Genomic DNA, 17,478 nt, shown 5'->3' with positions numbered 1-17,478 from the left:
TAAATTTTAATAATTGTCTCCAAAATGAATATTGTTTGCAATTTGCATTTTTAATAAGTTATTCTCCATACAAGTAGTTTAAATCAGAGATATGTGGCAATATTTTATGTGACCAACATGTTCATTTATTTGTTTAAATACATACTTAATTATATTTTGAAATGTTTTGGTAAGGTTGATTTATTAAAAGAGCAAAATGAAAATCTATTATTACTGCAAATAATAATAATTATTTCTCTATTAATTAACTTCCCGTAGGGCAAGTTATAGTAATCGCAAAAAATCGAAAATGAAAATTAAAAAAAAAAAAAATTGGTACGGGAAGTACCAGCAATTTGCCTTAAGGCACGATGCCGTGCGTCCCACTAGTTTTGTTTTTTAAAAGAGTATGATTATATTATTATAAAGTTATTGTTCACATTAGAACTTTGTATCATTTTTCTTCAGCAATATTTTTCAATTATTAATAATTATGAATAATTATTCATTTGGTTAATAATTTTTGGAATGATTAATTATATTGTTTACATTTACTCAAGCTCAAGGTAAATTGTTAATTATTTAACATCGTTTTTGGATCATGTATCAAAATATATAATGTTATTAAAAATATTTTCAATATCTCGCTTAGCAATTGCATTGCTCTTCTAATAATTGTATTTGCAAAAGCATTTAATAGAAGTAAATTTATTATTTTAAATACAAACACTGAAAAATTCTACACAACATTTATTTAATAAACAATGATCTAAACAAAATATATATAATATCAACAGTTCTTTGGTAATAATGACTAGAAAAAACAATAGTTTGAATATTTATAAAACAAATTGACTAGTAAATTAGATTTGATTTTTCAGCAAAATTACTCCTAAATACAAATATCTAAAGAGCCTAATCTATATATAAGATATGATGTAAACTATTTTAATCCTCGGAAGAGCCATCAAATATAGCTACCCACAACATGGCAGTGAATACAATAAAAATCGAACCCGGTATTAAAACTGTCATTGTTATATCTTTACTGTAACTTCTCTCGGGCACTTGGTCTTTTCTAATATTGAACCATCTTTCAGCATCATGGGGATCTGATGCTATTTTTGAGTCCTCTGATTGATGCCTTGATACAGATCCATAATTATCTTGCTAAATTGAAAATCATAATATTCAAGTACCAAATTTGTAGAGAAATGAAATTTATGGAATATTTACCAAGCGAAAAGCACACCAATCCAATGCAAATGCTGCATCACGAAATATTCTTTCAACTGTTGTTCTTTTAAAATCACGTGGGCAAGAAGTCAATTTGAACAGTGGTTTTACCTCCTCCTAAAAATTTCATTGGAATAAAGAAGAATCATATAAAAATAATTATATTTTGATAATGACCTGTAATTCTGTGAGTTCAGTGGAGTATGGTTTAGAACTAGCCAATCTCACAACAACTCTGCCAAAAGTGAATTGTAATAATTATAAATAAATAAAAATAACGTCAATTTTTTTTAAGTTTACCCTTCTTTTTCATCTGGCATAAGTGGCAATCTAGCGCCTAAATGAATAGCTGATTCTACAAATGTTACATAGATATCAGTCGCTTCTCTCCACATTTTCTTTTTAAAAACATCTAATAACCGATCCATACGATGGGGGTCTAACATATCCTCCACATTTAGGCTATCAATTTTTAGTTGTACCTAAACAATTTTCAATTACTGTTAGAAAAATTTGTAAATTTGCTAAAAGGAATATTTTATAAGCACCTCATGCCGAACTGCCAGTGGTTTCTTGTGTACATTTATCTCAATGATTGCAGTTCGTGTTTCATAATTTTGATAGTTTAAGCCTATCACTTGGATCTAAAATGAATTTACATTGCATTATTCAAGTAATAATGAGTTAAGTTTGCTCAAGTCAATTTATTGATTCATTTATCAAATGCGAATTTCTATAAGCAAATCATTAATACCAATATGATATTATTATTATCATTTACTTGCAAATTCTGTTGCACAACTGGTGGAGTACCATATAAAAAGCCTGCATGCTGTTGTTTACTATATGTGTAACGTAACCATGAAGGAAGATCAGGAAGCCCAAGCAAGGAACAACTGTAACTGTACTGTTCGGTTAATCCTACAATAAAAAATGAAACTAGATTTTCTGAGGGCTTTTGAAAGTTAATCATTTCATATTTGTTTTGATACCTTGAAAAGTCCAGTTAAACATACGAGGTTCAATTTTAATGGAAAACATTTCTGCTCCATATACATTTTCAGATTTTGCACCCTTACATACAAAAAATATTATAAAACATATAGTAATTTGTGAGCAAAATTCCTTCGTAAACATTTTGAGAATTGACCTAATTTAATCTGAAAGAAAATACTGCTATAAGAAATTATTGGAATATCACATACATATGTGCTTAAATTTTTTTTATCAGTAGCGCTGTTATTACTTTAAATCATTATATATTTATGTAATAATAAAGCCGTTAAAAGCTCATTTTAACAATAAGCGAGCTTAATGACAGGCGAATGAATAATAATTGTTGTGTTGTGGCATTCCTGCAACCTAACTTTGTGTGCGATCCACTTACACGCCGGTTACTAGCTTCACACTTATTTATACTCTTCTTTTATCTATGTTCACACTATAGAAGCTTTATAGAGACTTCCGTCAAAAACAGCTTCCGCAAAGGAAATAGGACAAGAGCCCTAGACAACAATTGTAATTACACCCATTGTAGTTGATGTATATTTAAAAATCATTGTAGTGGGTCAATGGGTTTACACTCATTGTAGTAGAATTACAATGTATTGTGGTAGTTGATTTACTATGCTCATTGTAGTAGATTTACGCTCATTGTAGTAGATTTACACTCGTTGCGGTTGATTTTTACTATTCTCATTGTAGTAGATTTACTACATTCTTTAATAGTCCCTTTTCGGCCGACTATTGTAAATTTATCAAATTTATTGAATGTCCTTTACTGGACAGTTGTAAATAAAAGAGATAATAATAAAAAAAATTATAGTAGATTTACACTTATTCAGTTGATTTAATATATTTATTGCAGTAAGTTTATACTCATTGTAGTGGCTTACAAACATTGTGGTTGATTTACTATACTCATTGTAGTAGATTTACGCTCATTGTAGTAGATTTGCACTCATTGTAGTTGGTTTACACTTATAGTAGTAGATTTACACTCATTGTAGTGGCTTACAAACATTGTGGTTGATTTACTATACTCATTGTAGTAGATTTACGCTCATTGTAGTAGATTTACACTCATTGTAGTGGTTTACAAATGTTGTGGTTGATTTACTATACTCATTGTAGTAGATTTACGCTCATTGTAGTAGATTTACACTCATTGTACTGGGTTTACAAGCATTGTGGTTGATTTACTATACTCATTGTAGTAGATTTACGCTCATTGTAGTAGATTTACACTCATTGTACTGGGTTTACAAGCATTGTGGTTGATTTACTATACTCATTGTAGTAGATTTACGCTCATTGTAGTAGATTTACACTCATTGTACTGGGTTTACAAGCATTGTGGTTGATTTACTATACTCATATGAGTATACTACTACAATATTGTAGTAGATGTACTACATTCTTTGTAGCGATTTTACACTGATGTAGTTTGCTTACGCTTATTGTGGTAGATTTAAACTCATTGAAGTGGGTTTTCACACATTGTAGTGGATTTACCAAGCATTATAGTTGATTTTCTACGCTCATCGATGAATTAAATTTACACTCATTTTGTAGATTTACTACATTCATTATAGCGATTTTACACTCATTGTAGTTTGCTTATTATGGAAGACATAGATAAAAGAAGAGTGGTGGAAGATTTACACTGATTGTAGTGGGTTTGCAATCATTGTTGTTGATTTACTATGCTCATTGATGTAACTTTACACTCATTGTATTAGATTTACTACATTCATTATAGCTATTTTACACTCATTGTAGTTGGTTTACGCTTATTGTGGTAGATTTAAGGTCATTGTTTTGAATTTAGATTCATTTACTAGATTTACACTTATTGTAATGAGTTTACATGCATTATAGTCAATTTACTACAATCATTGTGGTATATTATAGTCAATATGTTACATTTACTCTCATACAAATCAATTTAAATTCATTGTAGTAGTTCTAAAGGTGTATGTGTGTAGGTCGCATGCAGATTTTCTGAATAAAACATTCATTTAACTAGTGGAAATTGTCCTGAAAATTAATTTTCTTTGAATACATTATTCACAAATGCTAAAAACTGAATGCAAAGTAATAAAAACAATCTATAACAATTATGTAAATTTATTCAAAAATAAAAATTCAGAACCAAATAATAAACATAAACTAAATTTATACATAGGATCGTGATAACCTTCATAACTTTCAAGAAGTATTTTCGTCAATATATTCAAAGTTTCTCCTAAACTTTCATCGTTTAAATCTACTCTTCATTAAGGATAATGTTTTCATCATAAGTGGAGCTCTCTTAGGCTTATGACCTGAAGGAAAATAAATGTATTAAATATTGACAATAAAATAAGTAATGAAAGAATAATATAGGTTTTATTACTAGTAGTTGCTTGTGCATGATCAGGTGCATGAGCTCGTACTTTCAATCTAGAATCTCCAAGCTTTGCTATGTTGCTCTGAATTCCACTTAAAGAGCTAACTCGTGCTGCTGGTGTTGCTACAGCAGCATGCGCAGTTCCATATTGCGCCTAAAATAATTTACAACTTAGAAAATAGTATGAATGGCACTAAATTAATTATTATGAATTATTTAGTCTTCTATGTATAAGTTTGCTGATTTATGATTAATGGTTTACCTCAAAAAAATATAATCCAATTTATAAATGTATCCTTAATATAAAATATATACATGGAAATATTATATTCAAGAATTAATTAATCTTATAAAATGTATTCATAATATATGTTTTGGAGTGTTAGTCCTCACAAATTGTGGTATTGGAGTGGACAAATACGAGTGCCCAATTTAACTCGTTTCTTCTGAAAAGTGTTTAAACACTTTTTTTACAAAGATTATTATTCTGGATAAATTTTAATATCCATTTATAAAATCTACTGTGCTTACCTGCTTTCTTGCAACATTTCGTGGTGGCTTAACAGTTGAGTCAAAATATGCCATCTTAGCTTTGCGAATCGGTTGAGATTTATCTTGAGATTGTTTTATATTAGCAGTAATTGAACGTAATTTTGCTTCTTGCTCATCTAATGACCTCTGTGAATGGCAATGCAGCAGAATATAGATTGTAACAATTTGTAAAACTGTTATTATAATATCTACAGCAAGTATTCATACCAAAAACATTTCTCTCCAGCTTTCCATTTCCAATCGTTGTTTTCCTCTAAATTTTCTCTTGCAATGTAGCTCCCATAACTCATCAGAATCTTCTACGAGGTAAGGATTGTGATCTTCTAATGTAAATAGTTGTTGCGGTGATGCTCTTTCTAATACAGGGCGTAGTATGTCATAAGGCACACCGCCTGTGTATTCTAGTGCTGAAAGTGAAGTTGAAAGTGAATACCATTGAAGAATCCATAAAGAATAAATATGTTCTTACCATCTATGTTCTCTTGTAACAATCTGATGCATAAGTTGTACAACGATGGAACATGAGTTAAAGAACCCTTATTTCCAGAATAGACCTTGGTTCTGAAAAATGACAATCAGGATCAATATAATTATATGTATATTATATATATATTTTATATATATATATATATATATATATTTTAATTACCTGGTATTTTTACTTGACATTGATAGACCTACGGCATTCTGTGCAGTCATCTTTGGTTTATTGTCTTCTTCAATATAAGGCATGGGCCTATAGTTTGGTGAGATGGCAGGAATGGCAGATAGATCTATTTGTAAAGGAGGCAAACTTACAGTTGGTGATAACAACTTTGGAGTGTCTAGTACTTGCTGCAATAATAAATTTATAAAAGTTTATTATTGATATAACATTGAACAAAGTGCAACTTACTGATGGATTTACTGCAGATTTACTTGATGATGGAGTATTGTTCATGCTCGACTTCTTTTTTGGAGACTTGGTACAAACAAATCCCAATGCCTCTTCAAAACTTTGCCCTTTAATACACAAGATTTATAATTTATCAAATTGTATATGAAAAATATTCAAATTGATGCTAATTACCAGAATTTGAACCTATGCCATCATCTATCTCTAATGTTTTTCTTTTTTTATCTTTATGATCATCACTTTTGGAAGATTTATGGCTGCGATTTTCACTTTTAACTTTCTCATGCAATTTTGTATGTTTAGATGAACTGGAGTTATGTCTTTCTGTTGCATCTTCATTTCTAGATTCATGCTTCTCTGTTTTTTTGTTGCTAGATGTAGATTTGTCAATTCTATGTGTTTTTTCACTTTTATGCTCCTTATCACTTTTATTTCCTTTGTCAGTTCTATGTTCTTTTTCGCTCTTATGACTTTTATCACTCCTATGTTCTTTATCACTCCGATGTTCTTTATCGCTCCGGTGTTCTTTATCGCTCCGGTGTTCTTTATCGCTCCGGTGTTCTTTATCACTCCTATGCACTTTATCACTCCTATGTTCTTTATCACTTCTGTGTTCTTTATCACTTCTATGCACTTTATCACTTCTGTGTTCTTTATCACTTTTATGCTCTCTATCACTCTTATGTCCTTTATCACTCTTATGGTCCTTACTCCTATATTCTTTATCACTTTTATGTTCCTTATCATTTCTAGGCTCTTTATTACTCCTATGTTCCTTATTTTTAAGTTCCTTATCACCATGATGTTCTATATTATTTTTATGAATTTTCTCTTTTGAGTTGCTTGATTTATGTTTTTGATGTTTTTTATGATCTTGTTCATCAGAATTGCTTGTATTAATATCATGCCCGCTAGAGTGCTTGTTGTGTGTTTTACTAACTTCCTAGAATTGAAAATTAAATTTACTTGTTACTAATTATTTTCTTAGCATTTAAATATTGGAAATATAAATAAAAATAATAATTTACATTATTTTCATGTTTTGTTCTCTTAGGTGAATTATGTGCCTCAGGATCTTCATTTCTGTGACGTTTATGAGATTTGTGAGAAGGTATTCCATTTTCTATTTGTTTTATGTTGTCATGTATCTGACTAGTATTAAATGAGTTGGGTGTTTTATCTTCTTGTTTACTATGATTACTATATTTATGATTAACATCCTTACTGCAACTATTACTTTCACTATTGTGTGATCGTCCAGAATTATGTTTCACAACCTTTTCTGAAGCTGTGACGTAAGCTACAAAAATAATGAATAATTACTTGAAATACTAATACATGAAATGCAAAATTAAGTGTTACTGCATCTTTAAAATACTCTATAAACACTAAATCATAAATCTATTTTTGTACTTTATTCAAGTTACTAGTGATTAAAATTACTATTGGTGAAGTGTTTGTAAATACACAAACGTCATTAGAAAAAATCACAATTTGCATATTATATTTATTAAAAATAATTATGATGCTCAATCCTGACAATTATGTAATTTTATATAAATTATTCTTGATTATTCTATCCAATATTACTTCTTATAAATTACTTGTTAGTACTTACAATTGCTTATATGTTTATCATCATGCTTTTCTTTAACAACTTCATTAGGAGAAGAATTTGATTCATCACTCTGGTCCTCACTCGCCGCTTCACTACCTTCACCATCATCATCCTCCTCTTCTTCATCATCATCTTCCTCATCATCATCTTCTTCTTCTCTTTGTTCTTCTTCGCTTTCTGAAGATTCTTCTTCTGCTACCATTGTTTTCCATTTTGCTACTAGTGTCTTAGATGCAACAGCTATTTCACCTTCAAATTTTCTTAAACCATTGACCGTTCGGCCAATGCCTGTATCTTCCAAGTGCCGAACACTCACTGGTAAACGACTAAGCCTTTCAATACAATGAAGAATCTGGAATATTATAAAGCATTTATTATTAACATATTGAAAGCTTAAAAAATCATTTGTTGTGCCTGTGTCTTAACACTGTCTAATTATCTTAGGCTTTAATACTGAGGGCTACTTAGCATATTATTCATTGAGGCAGCTATGGAGTTGTTTATATAATTAGAATAATATTTAGCAAAAATGATAGGAATTATTGACTACCAGTTTTGAAATGATAATAATATTGATGTTATGTCTAACTATTATATTCTGTCATACATCAATACAAATATATAATATATACATATAAATATATATATATATATACATATATACCTTAATTTAAACTAGATTGTATGTGAAAGAGCAAACAAGTAAATAATTAATAGTACAACTTACATTTAACAACAAATTACTTGAAATGAACACGGAAAAAGAAATGTAAGTTATCACAAAGTGAAACATATAAATAAGATGAGCATTTCAAAAATAAAATGCCATTTTATAATCTCAAATTATATGTTATAAAATCAAAACATAAATTCATATTTTCATCAAAGTTTATTTACTTGTAATGTGTATGAATTTTAATTTTATAACATGTGATATGCCATGATTGCTTTTTGTACAATGTGTAGTATAGTGATATTAATAGAGAGTACCATTGTTACTTAATTAAATAAATGATTTATATAGAGTTATTATACTAAAAGATAATACAATAGAGTACATAGTATTAGTAATTAAACGTTATTTAACATATGGATTTCAATGAGAGCTTGGGGAAAACAAACTGAAAACTCACTCTTTCCTCATTGCCATTGCACTTTTCAATGCTTCTCTGATAGTGTTTTATTGCGTCACAAATAGACATATTTCATAATACTATTTACAATTCGGTATTTTCTTCTATTTTTCCCTAATAACGGAACTGTCTGGACGAAAGAAGAAAACAACACGTTGAACGATTACAGACTTAATACCTAAGTATAATTACTAAAGATTATTACTACAATTACAAAAATATTCTTTTATATCATCGATCTTATTGCAATAATGTCGATAGCACTAAAATGAATTTGATTGAAATAAATTTGACATTACAACGCCATTTTCCACAAAGCCACAAGATAATCTGTCACAGAATTTGCGATTTGTTGACACAGTACAACAGCTGTACGAAACCAACCTCAATTTTTTGGCATGTTGCAAAAGTGGCAATTATCAATTAATATTTTGAGTTATTTTATATCCTTTAATTGGATTTATTTAGTTATATGTTGTTTCTGTTATTGCAATTCAATTATTTTTAGAAGAGAATTTTATTTGACAGATAAGTTGAAATGGACAACGATTCGAATTCCAAAATCGGCGCTGATTTCTTTTTAAAAGTTCCTGTTAAACCTGTCTCAAGGTATTCGAATTTAAAATTGATATCAAAATATAAATCATATAATTATGCAATGCAGTTGATAATAGAAATTCTAGTTATCAAATGTGCTACCCTTCTTAAAAATAGTAACAGAAATTTTGTAGCAAAAATTTTCATTTTATAGAGAAATGCAACCACTACTCAAATTCGTGGTTTTTTATTATAATGTTCAAATAAAGACTTTGGCGAACCCTTCTTAAAGCCCTTCTTAAAGAAGATCTGTAGAATAGAGCTTACAAAACATTTGCCCATAATACATACCATATCAATTTGGTAAAAACTAAAGCCTTTTTTCTTAGGGCATACCAAATTGACCTATAAAAATTTGTATTTAATGAACCCTGATAAAATAAATCCAAAATTGAAATAGTGTGTACTTGAGTACATTTGTGTAGGAAACCATGATTGGCCAAAAGCAAGATCTATTTTAATTTTTTTACCAGGAGTATCGGAGATATTAACAGTAATGGATCATTTGAAACACATTCATTTATTTAAACCCTGGTTAATATTTAAATATTGCTATATTCTGTAGCAAGAAATTTATGAATTTGTTTATTCAAAGACTGGACAATTTTTGCTATTGCCATTACATTCAACATTAGGTTCTGAGGAGCAAGCTGCAATATTTAAAAAACCTCCACGAGTTGTCAAGAAAATTGTTTTAAGTACTAACATTGCCGAGACATCAATTACAATTGATGATTCGTGGTTAAATCTAATAGATTATTAAAGTTTCAATTTTCTAAAATATGTTTAAATAAACCCTTTGACAAATTAAGCCCTTCTTAGAGAAGATCTGTAGAATAAAGCGTACAAAACATTTGCCCATAATACATACCATATCAATTTTACTAATTGTATTTGACACAAATTATGAATCTAATGATGTTAATTACATTTAATGTTTCTGTAGTGAAAAAAGACATGAAGAGCCATCAATTCCAAAACTCAAAGTCGAGTTACATACTATAAATCTTTCTGATGACTCCCAAAAATTGGTAATGGATACCTTGAGACACATTAATGGAGATGATTTTTGTTTGAATGAAGCAAATCAATATGTGGATCTAGGATCAAATTTGTATACCAGGTTAGGACTTTACTAAATGCTGAAAAATTATAAATGTTTTGTTTTTACACTAAGAATAAAATAATATATACCACTAACTTAAAGCTATCTTGTACAAAACTGGTCTTATATTATTTATATTATTATTTATTTCAAATACAAAATAATTCTGGTTTGTTTATTTGCAAACGAGTTTTTATTTGTAATATGTGATATATTTTTGTGTGAGTTATAGTATGCACACCCAGAAATGTTCATTAAATATTTAATACAACAAAATCTTCAAAAATTACAATTTGCATAATTTTCTTGGTGATTTTCCTATTGTAGATATTGGAAAGACAGGGGAAACCTTATAGTGCAGAGTGGTACTGATTACTCGAATATAAAAGATGAAAATAGAATAACAGCAATGGAAGACAAGTTCCGTGCATTTGCTGTTAGTAAATTAGAAAATTATGGTTTTCATAGAAATCATTGTGTAGAAGCTCTAGATCATACTAATGGAGATGTGGCCAGTTCATTAGAATTGTTATATTTCAAGTATTATAATTTAACTAAGAGAAATATTGATTGCACATTAAATGATCAAGAGCTATTAAGTCAACGCTGTGATGAAAAAGATGTATTATTATCAATCTATGAAGAATCATTTGTTGAAAAAGATTTGAATAAAATATGGAGTTTAACTTTAAAACTAGATAATTTATTAAAATATAGTAATTCTATTAAAAAGCTTATCATAAAAGATGAAAAAGCTAAAACAAATAATAAGAAAAATGTTGAGAAGTGTAGAAATTTTGCAAAGGGTAAATGTAAATTTGGTATTAAATGCAGATTTTTACATGAAATTGTAGAAACTAAACCTTCCAAAGAAGAATTGGTTCGTGAATCGGTTTTATTTAATTTAGAAATTCGATTTACTGAAAATAGCAAATATCCATTTGAACCACCTATGATTTTTCTAACAACAACACATAAGGATTTTCCAGATATGTTCTGTATGCATCTGTGTAAAAGATTAATTACTGAAGCTCAGAACCTTGCTGATGATGGAATTGCATGTGTTTTTTCTTTAGTAGAACTTCTTAAAAATGAAGAAGATATGGATGAATTTATTTCTTCAACAAAAATAAAGTTCATAGACTGCACTCGAATGCTGTTTGCAGATGCTAAAACTGATAGAACAAAAGTCGAAAACAATTTGCCAACTCATCATGCCAAAGGTTTTTATTGTTCATAATTTATTTTTTAATAGTTGTGTCTGCATGAAGAAGATAATAATTTATTAATAAAAGTTTTATTATGAAAACTAATTTGTTTTTTAGTTACATCTAAAAATAACTGAGATATAGTATTTTGATTATTTGTAGTTTTTCTTATACTTACTGTTTTTATAAACAAATGTTTTATTCTAAACTTTTAAATATCAATTCTAACTCGAATTTTTAATCATTTTTTAATAATATTGATACTATACTCTTCTATTTTATTAGGTTCAACTGGGAGAGAGCATCGTACTGTGAATAACAGCTCCAAATTAAAGGATGATGGTATATTAGCAACAAAGTTTTTTGAGAAACAATCCAATGCACGTTATAAAGAATTTATAGCCATGCGTAAGCAATTGCCTGCCTGGTGTGAAATGCAGCATATCATAGATGTTGTGGAAAAATCTCAGGTTTGTTTATATCAGTTCTTGATTTGCTTTTTGTGAGATTTTATTTATTCTATGGTGCTCAAGTATTATCAGTTTATTATAAATAAAATATAGAAATTGCTAAGTTTCAAAGAGAATTAATGACTTGCAATATAATCTTTGTAACACTATTTTGAAAATCTTTAAAATTTAGGTTGTAGTCATAAGTGGTGAAACTGGATGTGGTAAAAGTACCCAAGTAGGCCAATTTCTCTTGGATGACTGGTTAATAAACAGATCACCAGAATCTCATCTCGAAATAGTTTGTACTCAACCCAGAAGGCTTTCAGCAATAGGTGTAGCCGAAAGAGTTGCTCAAGAACGAGATGAACGCTGTGGAAATTCAATTGGATACCAGATTCGATTGGAAAGCAAGACTTCCAGAATGACCAGACTTACATTCTGCACTACTGGTAAGTTATTTAGTTTTATTTAGAAATATCCAAAACATTTGCAACCAAAAATATATAGTTTCAATTTATTTATCATACATTCTCTTGCACTTAATTCTTCTTTCACTTAATAAAATACAAATTTATTATTTTTAATAGTATTCCCTATTAACTCTTTTAAGGTATATTATTGAGAAGATTTCTGACAGAAAAGAATCTTGACTCTATAACCCATGTTATAGTTGATGAAGTTCATGAGAGGAGTGAGGAAAGTGATTTTCTATTAATGATGCTTAAAGATTTACTTAAAGTTAGAAAAGATTTAAAAGTGATACTTATGAGTGCGACATTAAATGCAAAAAACATTTCTGAATATTTCGGTGGTGTGCCAACATTGGAAATACCTGGAAGAACATATCCTGTGGAACAGTTGTTTCTTGAGGATATTTTGGATGTTATTAATTTTAATGTATGTATCAAATAATAATGTTATATTTTATTTTATAATTGTTATAATATTTTTATATAGCAAGAAGATAACTCTCAGTATACAACTCACAATAAGAAAAAAATTGATACTATCAATCACCTTGAAGAATTAATAACAGAAACAGCAGTTCCTAGTCATACTATTCGGGATGAAAATTTAAATATCAGTCAAATCTGTGCTAGATATAAAGGTTTGTTACATTAAAATCTTTATTTTTATATCCAATAAATCCTAAAGCAATAGATTGTTAAATACTGGTAAAAACTACGGCCTTCTTTTATAGGGCATACCAAATTGACTTATAAAAATCTGTATTTAATGGACCCTGATAAAATAAATCCAGAATTGATAGAGCGTGTACTTGAGTACATTTGTGTAGGTAATCATGATTGGCCAAAAGAAGGATCTATTTTAATTTTTTTACCAGGAATATCGGAGATATCAACAGTTATGGATCATTTGAAAGACAATCATTTATTTAAACCCAGGTTAATATTTAAATGTTGCTATATTCTGTAGCAAGAAATTTATTAATTTGTTTATTCAAGGACTGGACAATTCTTGCTATTGCCATTACATTCAACATTAGGTTCTGAGGAGCAATCTGCAATATTTAAAAAACCTCCACGAGGTGTCAGGAAAATTGTTTTAAGTACTAACATTGCTGAGACATCTATTACAATTGATGATTGTGTTTTTGTAATTGATTGTGGAAAAATGAAGGAGAAAAGGTATTTTAATTTTATATATCATCTACTCATAACTGCAAATAAAATAAATAGAATGCTTTTATATTTATGCCTATAAATTTATTTATAATTTTATAGATTTGATAGTGGGCGCAATATGGAATCATTAGATATGGTATGGGTATCTCGTGCTAATGCTTTACAACGCAAAGGTCGCGCTGGTCGTGTGATGCCTGGTGTTTGCATTCATTTGTATACTAGTCATCGTTTCAACTATCATTTTCTGAAAGAACCAGTTCCTGAAATACATAGAATACCTTTGGAACCATTGATACTGAGAATTAAGACAATGGAGTTATTTTGCAATCAAAATTTGTATGAAGTTCTAGGTGGGATTATCAAAGTTCATAGTCATACTTTGAAATGAACTCTGTTAGTAATATTATTAACCATTTACTAATTCTATTGTTCAACAGAAAAGACCTTAGAACCACCTTCTAGAGCTAGTATTACATCAGCTATAAACAGATTACGTGATGTTGGTGCTTTGGATCTGGAGGATAATCTATCACCCCTTGGCCATCATTTGGCAGCTCTGCCTGTTGATGTAAGAATTGGTAAACTGATGTTGCTTGGTGCCATATTTCATTGTGTAGACTCAGCATTAACCATGGCTGCATGTCTAAGTTATAAAACACCATTTTGTTCACCATTTGGCAAAAAGGATCAGGCAGATAATAGGAAGAGACAGTTTGCTACAGGAAATAGTGATCAACTAACTGTGCTTAGAGCGTACCAGGTAAATCTTATTACTCTAAATTTGTTTCATATTTTATTGGATTTGTGATGTATTTTTCAATTAAAGAGAACATTGTATTTCAGAAATGGCAAGAAGTTTCTAAAATTAGCCATTTGGCAGCAATAAATTTTAGTGAAGAAAATTTTTTATCTTACAAAACATTGACTGCTTTAGCAGATATTAAGCAACAACTTTTAGAACTATTAGTATCAATTGGGTTTGTCCCAATAACTATGCATCCATCTAATAATAATGGCAAGGACAGAATTTTAGAACTAACAGGCAATGAGGTAATAATATTATATTTGAATAAAATAAATTTACTTTATAATACTTTAATCTCTTTAATAACTGTTTTTTAGCTGAATGTAAATAGCAAAAATTTTCGATTATTATCAGCTATATTAAGTGCAGCACTGTATCCAAACATAGTGAAAGTATTCACACCAGAAAAATCATTTGAACCAAGTGCATCTGGTGCTATACCCCGATTGCCTAAATCTGGAGAGTTAAAGTTTAAGACAAAAGCCGATGGATATGTAAGAACATTATATACAAATGTTATTCTTTCTGCAAGTTTTATATAAAACTTTTTTATTTAGGTGCATATTCATCCTTCATCAGTAAACTATACAGTAGGCCATTTTTCTAGTCCGTATTTAGTCTTCCAAGAAAAAGTTAAAACTTCTAAAGTGTTCATTCGTGATTGCTCAATGGTTGCAATGTTACCATTAGTTTTATTTTCTTCTCATTTAGAAGTGGAACTACAAGGTGGAGATTTTATTATTTCAATTGAAAAGGGATGGATTTTATTTAAAGCATTCAATCATAGGGTAAGTTAATCTAATATTCTATATAATGTGAATAAAATAATATTTATTAACAATCACAGATAGCCGAAATGTTGAAGCATATGCGCCAAGAACTTTTACAACTATTAGAAGAGAAGATAAAGGATCCTTACCTCAATTTACTTAATCATGATAATGGAAATAAAATTATTAACACGATAGTCACCATCATATCAAAAGATTAATGTGTTGAACATGAGCCAGTTCAATATATAATGCATACACTCATGAATGTGATATTTTTATAATACAAGAGATTTTATGAATAATAAATTGTTTTTATTTCTATTTACATTACGATCAAACTATATTTATGATAGATTTATACACTTCTCACTTTTTTAATTTCTTTATATATGCATTCTTGTTTTACTGAAAATAAAAATGATTAATTACGACTAGTGGAAAGCAAAAAATAAAAATTGATAATATTCTAATACATACTGTAAGGATCTATTCTTAACATTTCTAGTTTGTCAGCGAGTCTTTCCCTTATCCAAACAAATTTATGACCTGTAACTACACTTTCCATGAGTACCATAACAGATCTGAAAAGATAAAAGCAAATAATAATGCAGGAAAATAAAACTTTTATGGCTAAAATATGCCATTACCACTCACTTGCTCTTAGCCCTTTTTAATAAAACGTTCGTTAAAAACATTTTAAAATATCACTTGCAGAAATTTAAAAATACTTTGGAGAAGTATTTATTGGTTATATCACATGTAAATGAATCTTATAACTTTTTTAGTCTTTTGAATATTATATTTTTACCCTTTTGAATATTATTTTGACATATCCATGTCCGCATCTGACAACACTACTTAAAACATGGGGAAGTGTTATTTGTTGTTCTCTGGCAACATTATAATTCGTTTTATAAGGGGAAGGGGCAACATCTGCTTCGTTTTCCCTCGGTTTTCTATTCGCTATTATTAAAGTCGCTTTGTTAACTCGAAGAGGTACTTGCTCTGAAAGTTCAGATATATTATCTGTTTTGGTTTTGAATTGTTTTATATTTATTTTCTAAAGTGCAAATATGTCTGGACGTGGCAAAGGTAAGTTAATAATAAAATATTTTATTTGTAGGCTTAGGCTAATTTTCTTTTCCTGTTAGGCAAAGCTAAGGGAGTTAAATCAAAATCCCGCAGCAACCGCGCCGGCTTACAATTCCCTGTCGGTAGAATTCACAGGCTTTTGAGAAAAGGAAATTATGCTGAACGGGTCGGCGCTGGAGCACCCGTCTACTTAGCTGCTGTCATGGAATACTTGGCAGCTGAAGTCCTTGAATTGGCGGGAAATGCAGCTAGAGATAACAAAAAGACAAGGTTTGTATCTAGGCAATTAGTAGCTTGGAATTTTATTTGAACAATTTGAGTAATTCTATTTATCATTCACAGAATTATTCCCCGTCATCTCCAACTGGCGATCCGTAACGACGAAGAGTTGAATAAGCTACTTTGCGGAGTCACTATCGCTCAAGGAGGTGTTTTGCCTAACATTCAAACTGTTTTATTACCTAAGAAAACTACTACGAATACATCTGCACCTGCAAAGGGAGGAAAGACCCAACCATCACAAGAATATTAAATTTTAAACTAAGTTATTATAAGCCATTTTTATAAATTGATCATTGTTATATCGTGTACTAATTTGTAATAAAAATAAATTGATAAAATGTAGTTACGTTTTTTTATTGTGGTAGCATTTTTGTTAATGTCCTGTGGGCGGCACGCCTATAAAATATTTGTCTGCCTGTCAGTAAAATGTAAATGATTACTGTCTTCTTAAGCTAAAGCTTCGTTAAAAAATCTACGGATAAATAAATTTAAATATTTCATAAAAATAAAATAGCAAACACTTTGTAGCCATTTCATAAAAATAAAATGGCAAAAACGGCAGAAGAAACAGAATTGCTAAAATGCTTATAAAAATAACTACATAAAACTTTAAGCCTTAAGAACCTTTAAAGTTTTCAATTTTTTCAGTAAAACATCTACCATATACAATAATATTAACCAAGCAGTATTAGTATATTAAAGCTAAGCATAAGG

The 17,478-nt window shown here is 29.3% G+C and overlaps 5 protein-coding genes across 5 annotated transcripts; 2 read left to right on the top strand and 3 right to left on the bottom strand.

The window, feature by feature from the left end:
- Positions 1 to 898: 898 nt before the first annotated feature.
- On the bottom strand, positions 899 to 2,277 carry LOC113368015 (epsilon-sarcoglycan-like). Its single transcript, XM_026609578.1, has 7 exons — positions 2,208 to 2,277; positions 1,997 to 2,136; positions 1,764 to 1,859; positions 1,516 to 1,697; positions 1,393 to 1,450; positions 1,216 to 1,332; positions 899 to 1,149 (listed from the first exon to the last, which is right to left on the bottom strand). Exons 1-7 carry the CDS (start codon positions 2,254 to 2,256, stop codon positions 928 to 930), a joined length of 864 nt encoding a protein of 287 aa, XP_026465363.1. The 5' UTR covers positions 2,257 to 2,277; the 3' UTR covers positions 899 to 927.
- A 2,126-nt stretch (positions 2,278 to 4,403) lies between these two features.
- Positions 4,404 to 9,061, bottom strand: LOC113366378 (transcription elongation factor B polypeptide 3-like). Its single transcript, XM_026607978.1, has 11 exons — positions 8,805 to 9,061; positions 7,672 to 8,023; positions 7,082 to 7,353; positions 6,228 to 6,996; positions 6,054 to 6,160; positions 5,808 to 5,992; positions 5,628 to 5,719; positions 5,366 to 5,565; positions 5,138 to 5,284; positions 4,613 to 4,760; positions 4,404 to 4,541 (listed from the first exon to the last, which is right to left on the bottom strand). Exons 1-11 carry the CDS (start codon positions 8,871 to 8,873, stop codon positions 4,471 to 4,473), a joined length of 2,412 nt encoding a protein of 803 aa, XP_026463763.1. The 5' UTR covers positions 8,874 to 9,061; the 3' UTR covers positions 4,404 to 4,470.
- A 155-nt stretch (positions 9,062 to 9,216) lies between these two features.
- LOC113366377 (putative ATP-dependent RNA helicase DHX57) lies at positions 9,217 to 15,673 on the top strand. The gene is made up of 15 exons (XM_026607977.1): positions 9,217 to 9,413; positions 10,348 to 10,524; positions 10,834 to 11,729; positions 12,000 to 12,184; positions 12,357 to 12,615; positions 12,777 to 13,063; positions 13,124 to 13,274; positions 13,368 to 13,572; positions 13,633 to 13,815; positions 13,912 to 14,162; positions 14,250 to 14,572; positions 14,656 to 14,862; positions 14,935 to 15,111; positions 15,175 to 15,405; positions 15,465 to 15,673. The coding sequence occupies exons 1-15, from the start codon at positions 9,343 to 9,345 to the stop codon at positions 15,606 to 15,608; spliced, it is 3,747 nt and encodes a 1,248-aa protein (XP_026463762.1). The 5' UTR covers positions 9,217 to 9,342; the 3' UTR covers positions 15,609 to 15,673.
- A 37-nt stretch (positions 15,674 to 15,710) lies between these two features.
- LOC113368204 (39S ribosomal protein L33, mitochondrial-like) lies at positions 15,711 to 16,173 on the bottom strand. The gene is made up of 3 exons (XM_026609771.1): positions 16,045 to 16,173; positions 15,868 to 15,971; positions 15,711 to 15,795 (listed from the first exon to the last, which is right to left on the bottom strand). The coding sequence occupies exons 1-3, from the start codon at positions 16,083 to 16,085 to the stop codon at positions 15,746 to 15,748; spliced, it is 195 nt and encodes a 64-aa protein (XP_026465556.1). The 5' UTR covers positions 16,086 to 16,173; the 3' UTR covers positions 15,711 to 15,745.
- A 151-nt stretch (positions 16,174 to 16,324) lies between these two features.
- On the top strand, positions 16,325 to 17,058 carry LOC113366300 (histone H2A-like). Its single transcript, XM_026607884.1, has 3 exons — positions 16,325 to 16,482; positions 16,542 to 16,752; positions 16,825 to 17,058. Exons 1-3 carry the CDS (start codon positions 16,464 to 16,466, stop codon positions 17,012 to 17,014), a joined length of 420 nt encoding a protein of 139 aa, XP_026463669.1. The 5' UTR covers positions 16,325 to 16,463; the 3' UTR covers positions 17,015 to 17,058.
- Positions 17,059 to 17,478: the final 420 nt, after the last annotated feature.

The sequence above is a fragment of the Ctenocephalides felis genome, unplaced genomic scaffold (assembly GCF_003426905.1).
Source record: "Ctenocephalides felis isolate EL2017-DRISC unplaced genomic scaffold, ASM342690v1 CF-g0.4_SCAFFOLD_01170, whole genome shotgun sequence".
NCBI classification, from domain to species: domain Eukaryota; kingdom Metazoa; phylum Arthropoda; class Insecta; order Siphonaptera; family Pulicidae; genus Ctenocephalides; species Ctenocephalides felis.
The sequence above is the reverse complement of the archived record's forward strand: the minus strand, read 5'-3'. Positions and strand labels throughout refer to the sequence as shown.

Coding starts and splice junctions, on each gene's coding strand:
- LOC113368015 (XM_026609578.1), bottom strand. CDS start 2,256: ATGTTTTCCATTAAAATTGAACCTCGTATGTTTAACTGGACTTTTCAA. Junction 1,451..1,515: donor ATGCCAGATGAAAAAGAAGG/GTAAACTTAAAA, acceptor CACTTTTGGCAG/AGTTGTTGTGAGATTGGCTA. Junction 1,333..1,392: donor CTGAACTCACAGAATTACAG/GTCATTATCAAA, acceptor TGAAATTTTTAG/GAGGAGGTAAAACCACTGTT.
- LOC113366378 (XM_026607978.1), bottom strand. CDS start 8,873: ATGTCTATTTGTGACGCAATAAAACACTATCAGAGAAGCATTGAAAAG. Junction 7,354..7,671: donor TGATAAACATATAAGCAATT/GTAAGTACTAAC, acceptor TTATTTTTGTAG/CTTACGTCACAGCTTCAGAA. Junction 6,161..6,227: donor TGGCATAGGTTCAAATTCTG/GTAATTAGCATC, acceptor TGTGTATTAAAG/GGCAAAGTTTTGAAGAGGCA.
- LOC113366377 (XM_026607977.1), top strand. CDS start 9,343: ATGGACAACGATTCGAATTCCAAAATCGGCGCTGATTTCTTTTTAAAA. Junction 13,816..13,911: donor GGAAAAATGAAGGAGAAAAG/GTATTTTAATTT, acceptor ATAATTTTATAG/ATTTGATAGTGGGCGCAATA. Junction 14,863..14,934: donor TAGAACTAACAGGCAATGAG/GTAATAATATTA, acceptor ACTGTTTTTTAG/CTGAATGTAAATAGCAAAAA.
- LOC113368204 (XM_026609771.1), bottom strand. CDS start 16,085: ATGTTTTTAACGAACGTTTTATTAAAAAGGGCTAAGAGCAA. Junction 15,972..16,044: donor TTAAAAAGGGCTAAGAGCAA/GTGAGTGGTAAT, acceptor TTATCTTTTCAG/ATCTGTTATGGTACTCATGG. Junction 15,796..15,867: donor GTTAAGAATAGATCCTTACA/GTATGTATTAGA, acceptor TTTTATTTTCAG/TAAAACAAGAATGCATATAT.
- LOC113366300 (XM_026607884.1), top strand. Junction 16,753..16,824: donor AGAGATAACAAAAAGACAAG/GTTTGTATCTAG, acceptor TATCATTCACAG/AATTATTCCCCGTCATCTCC.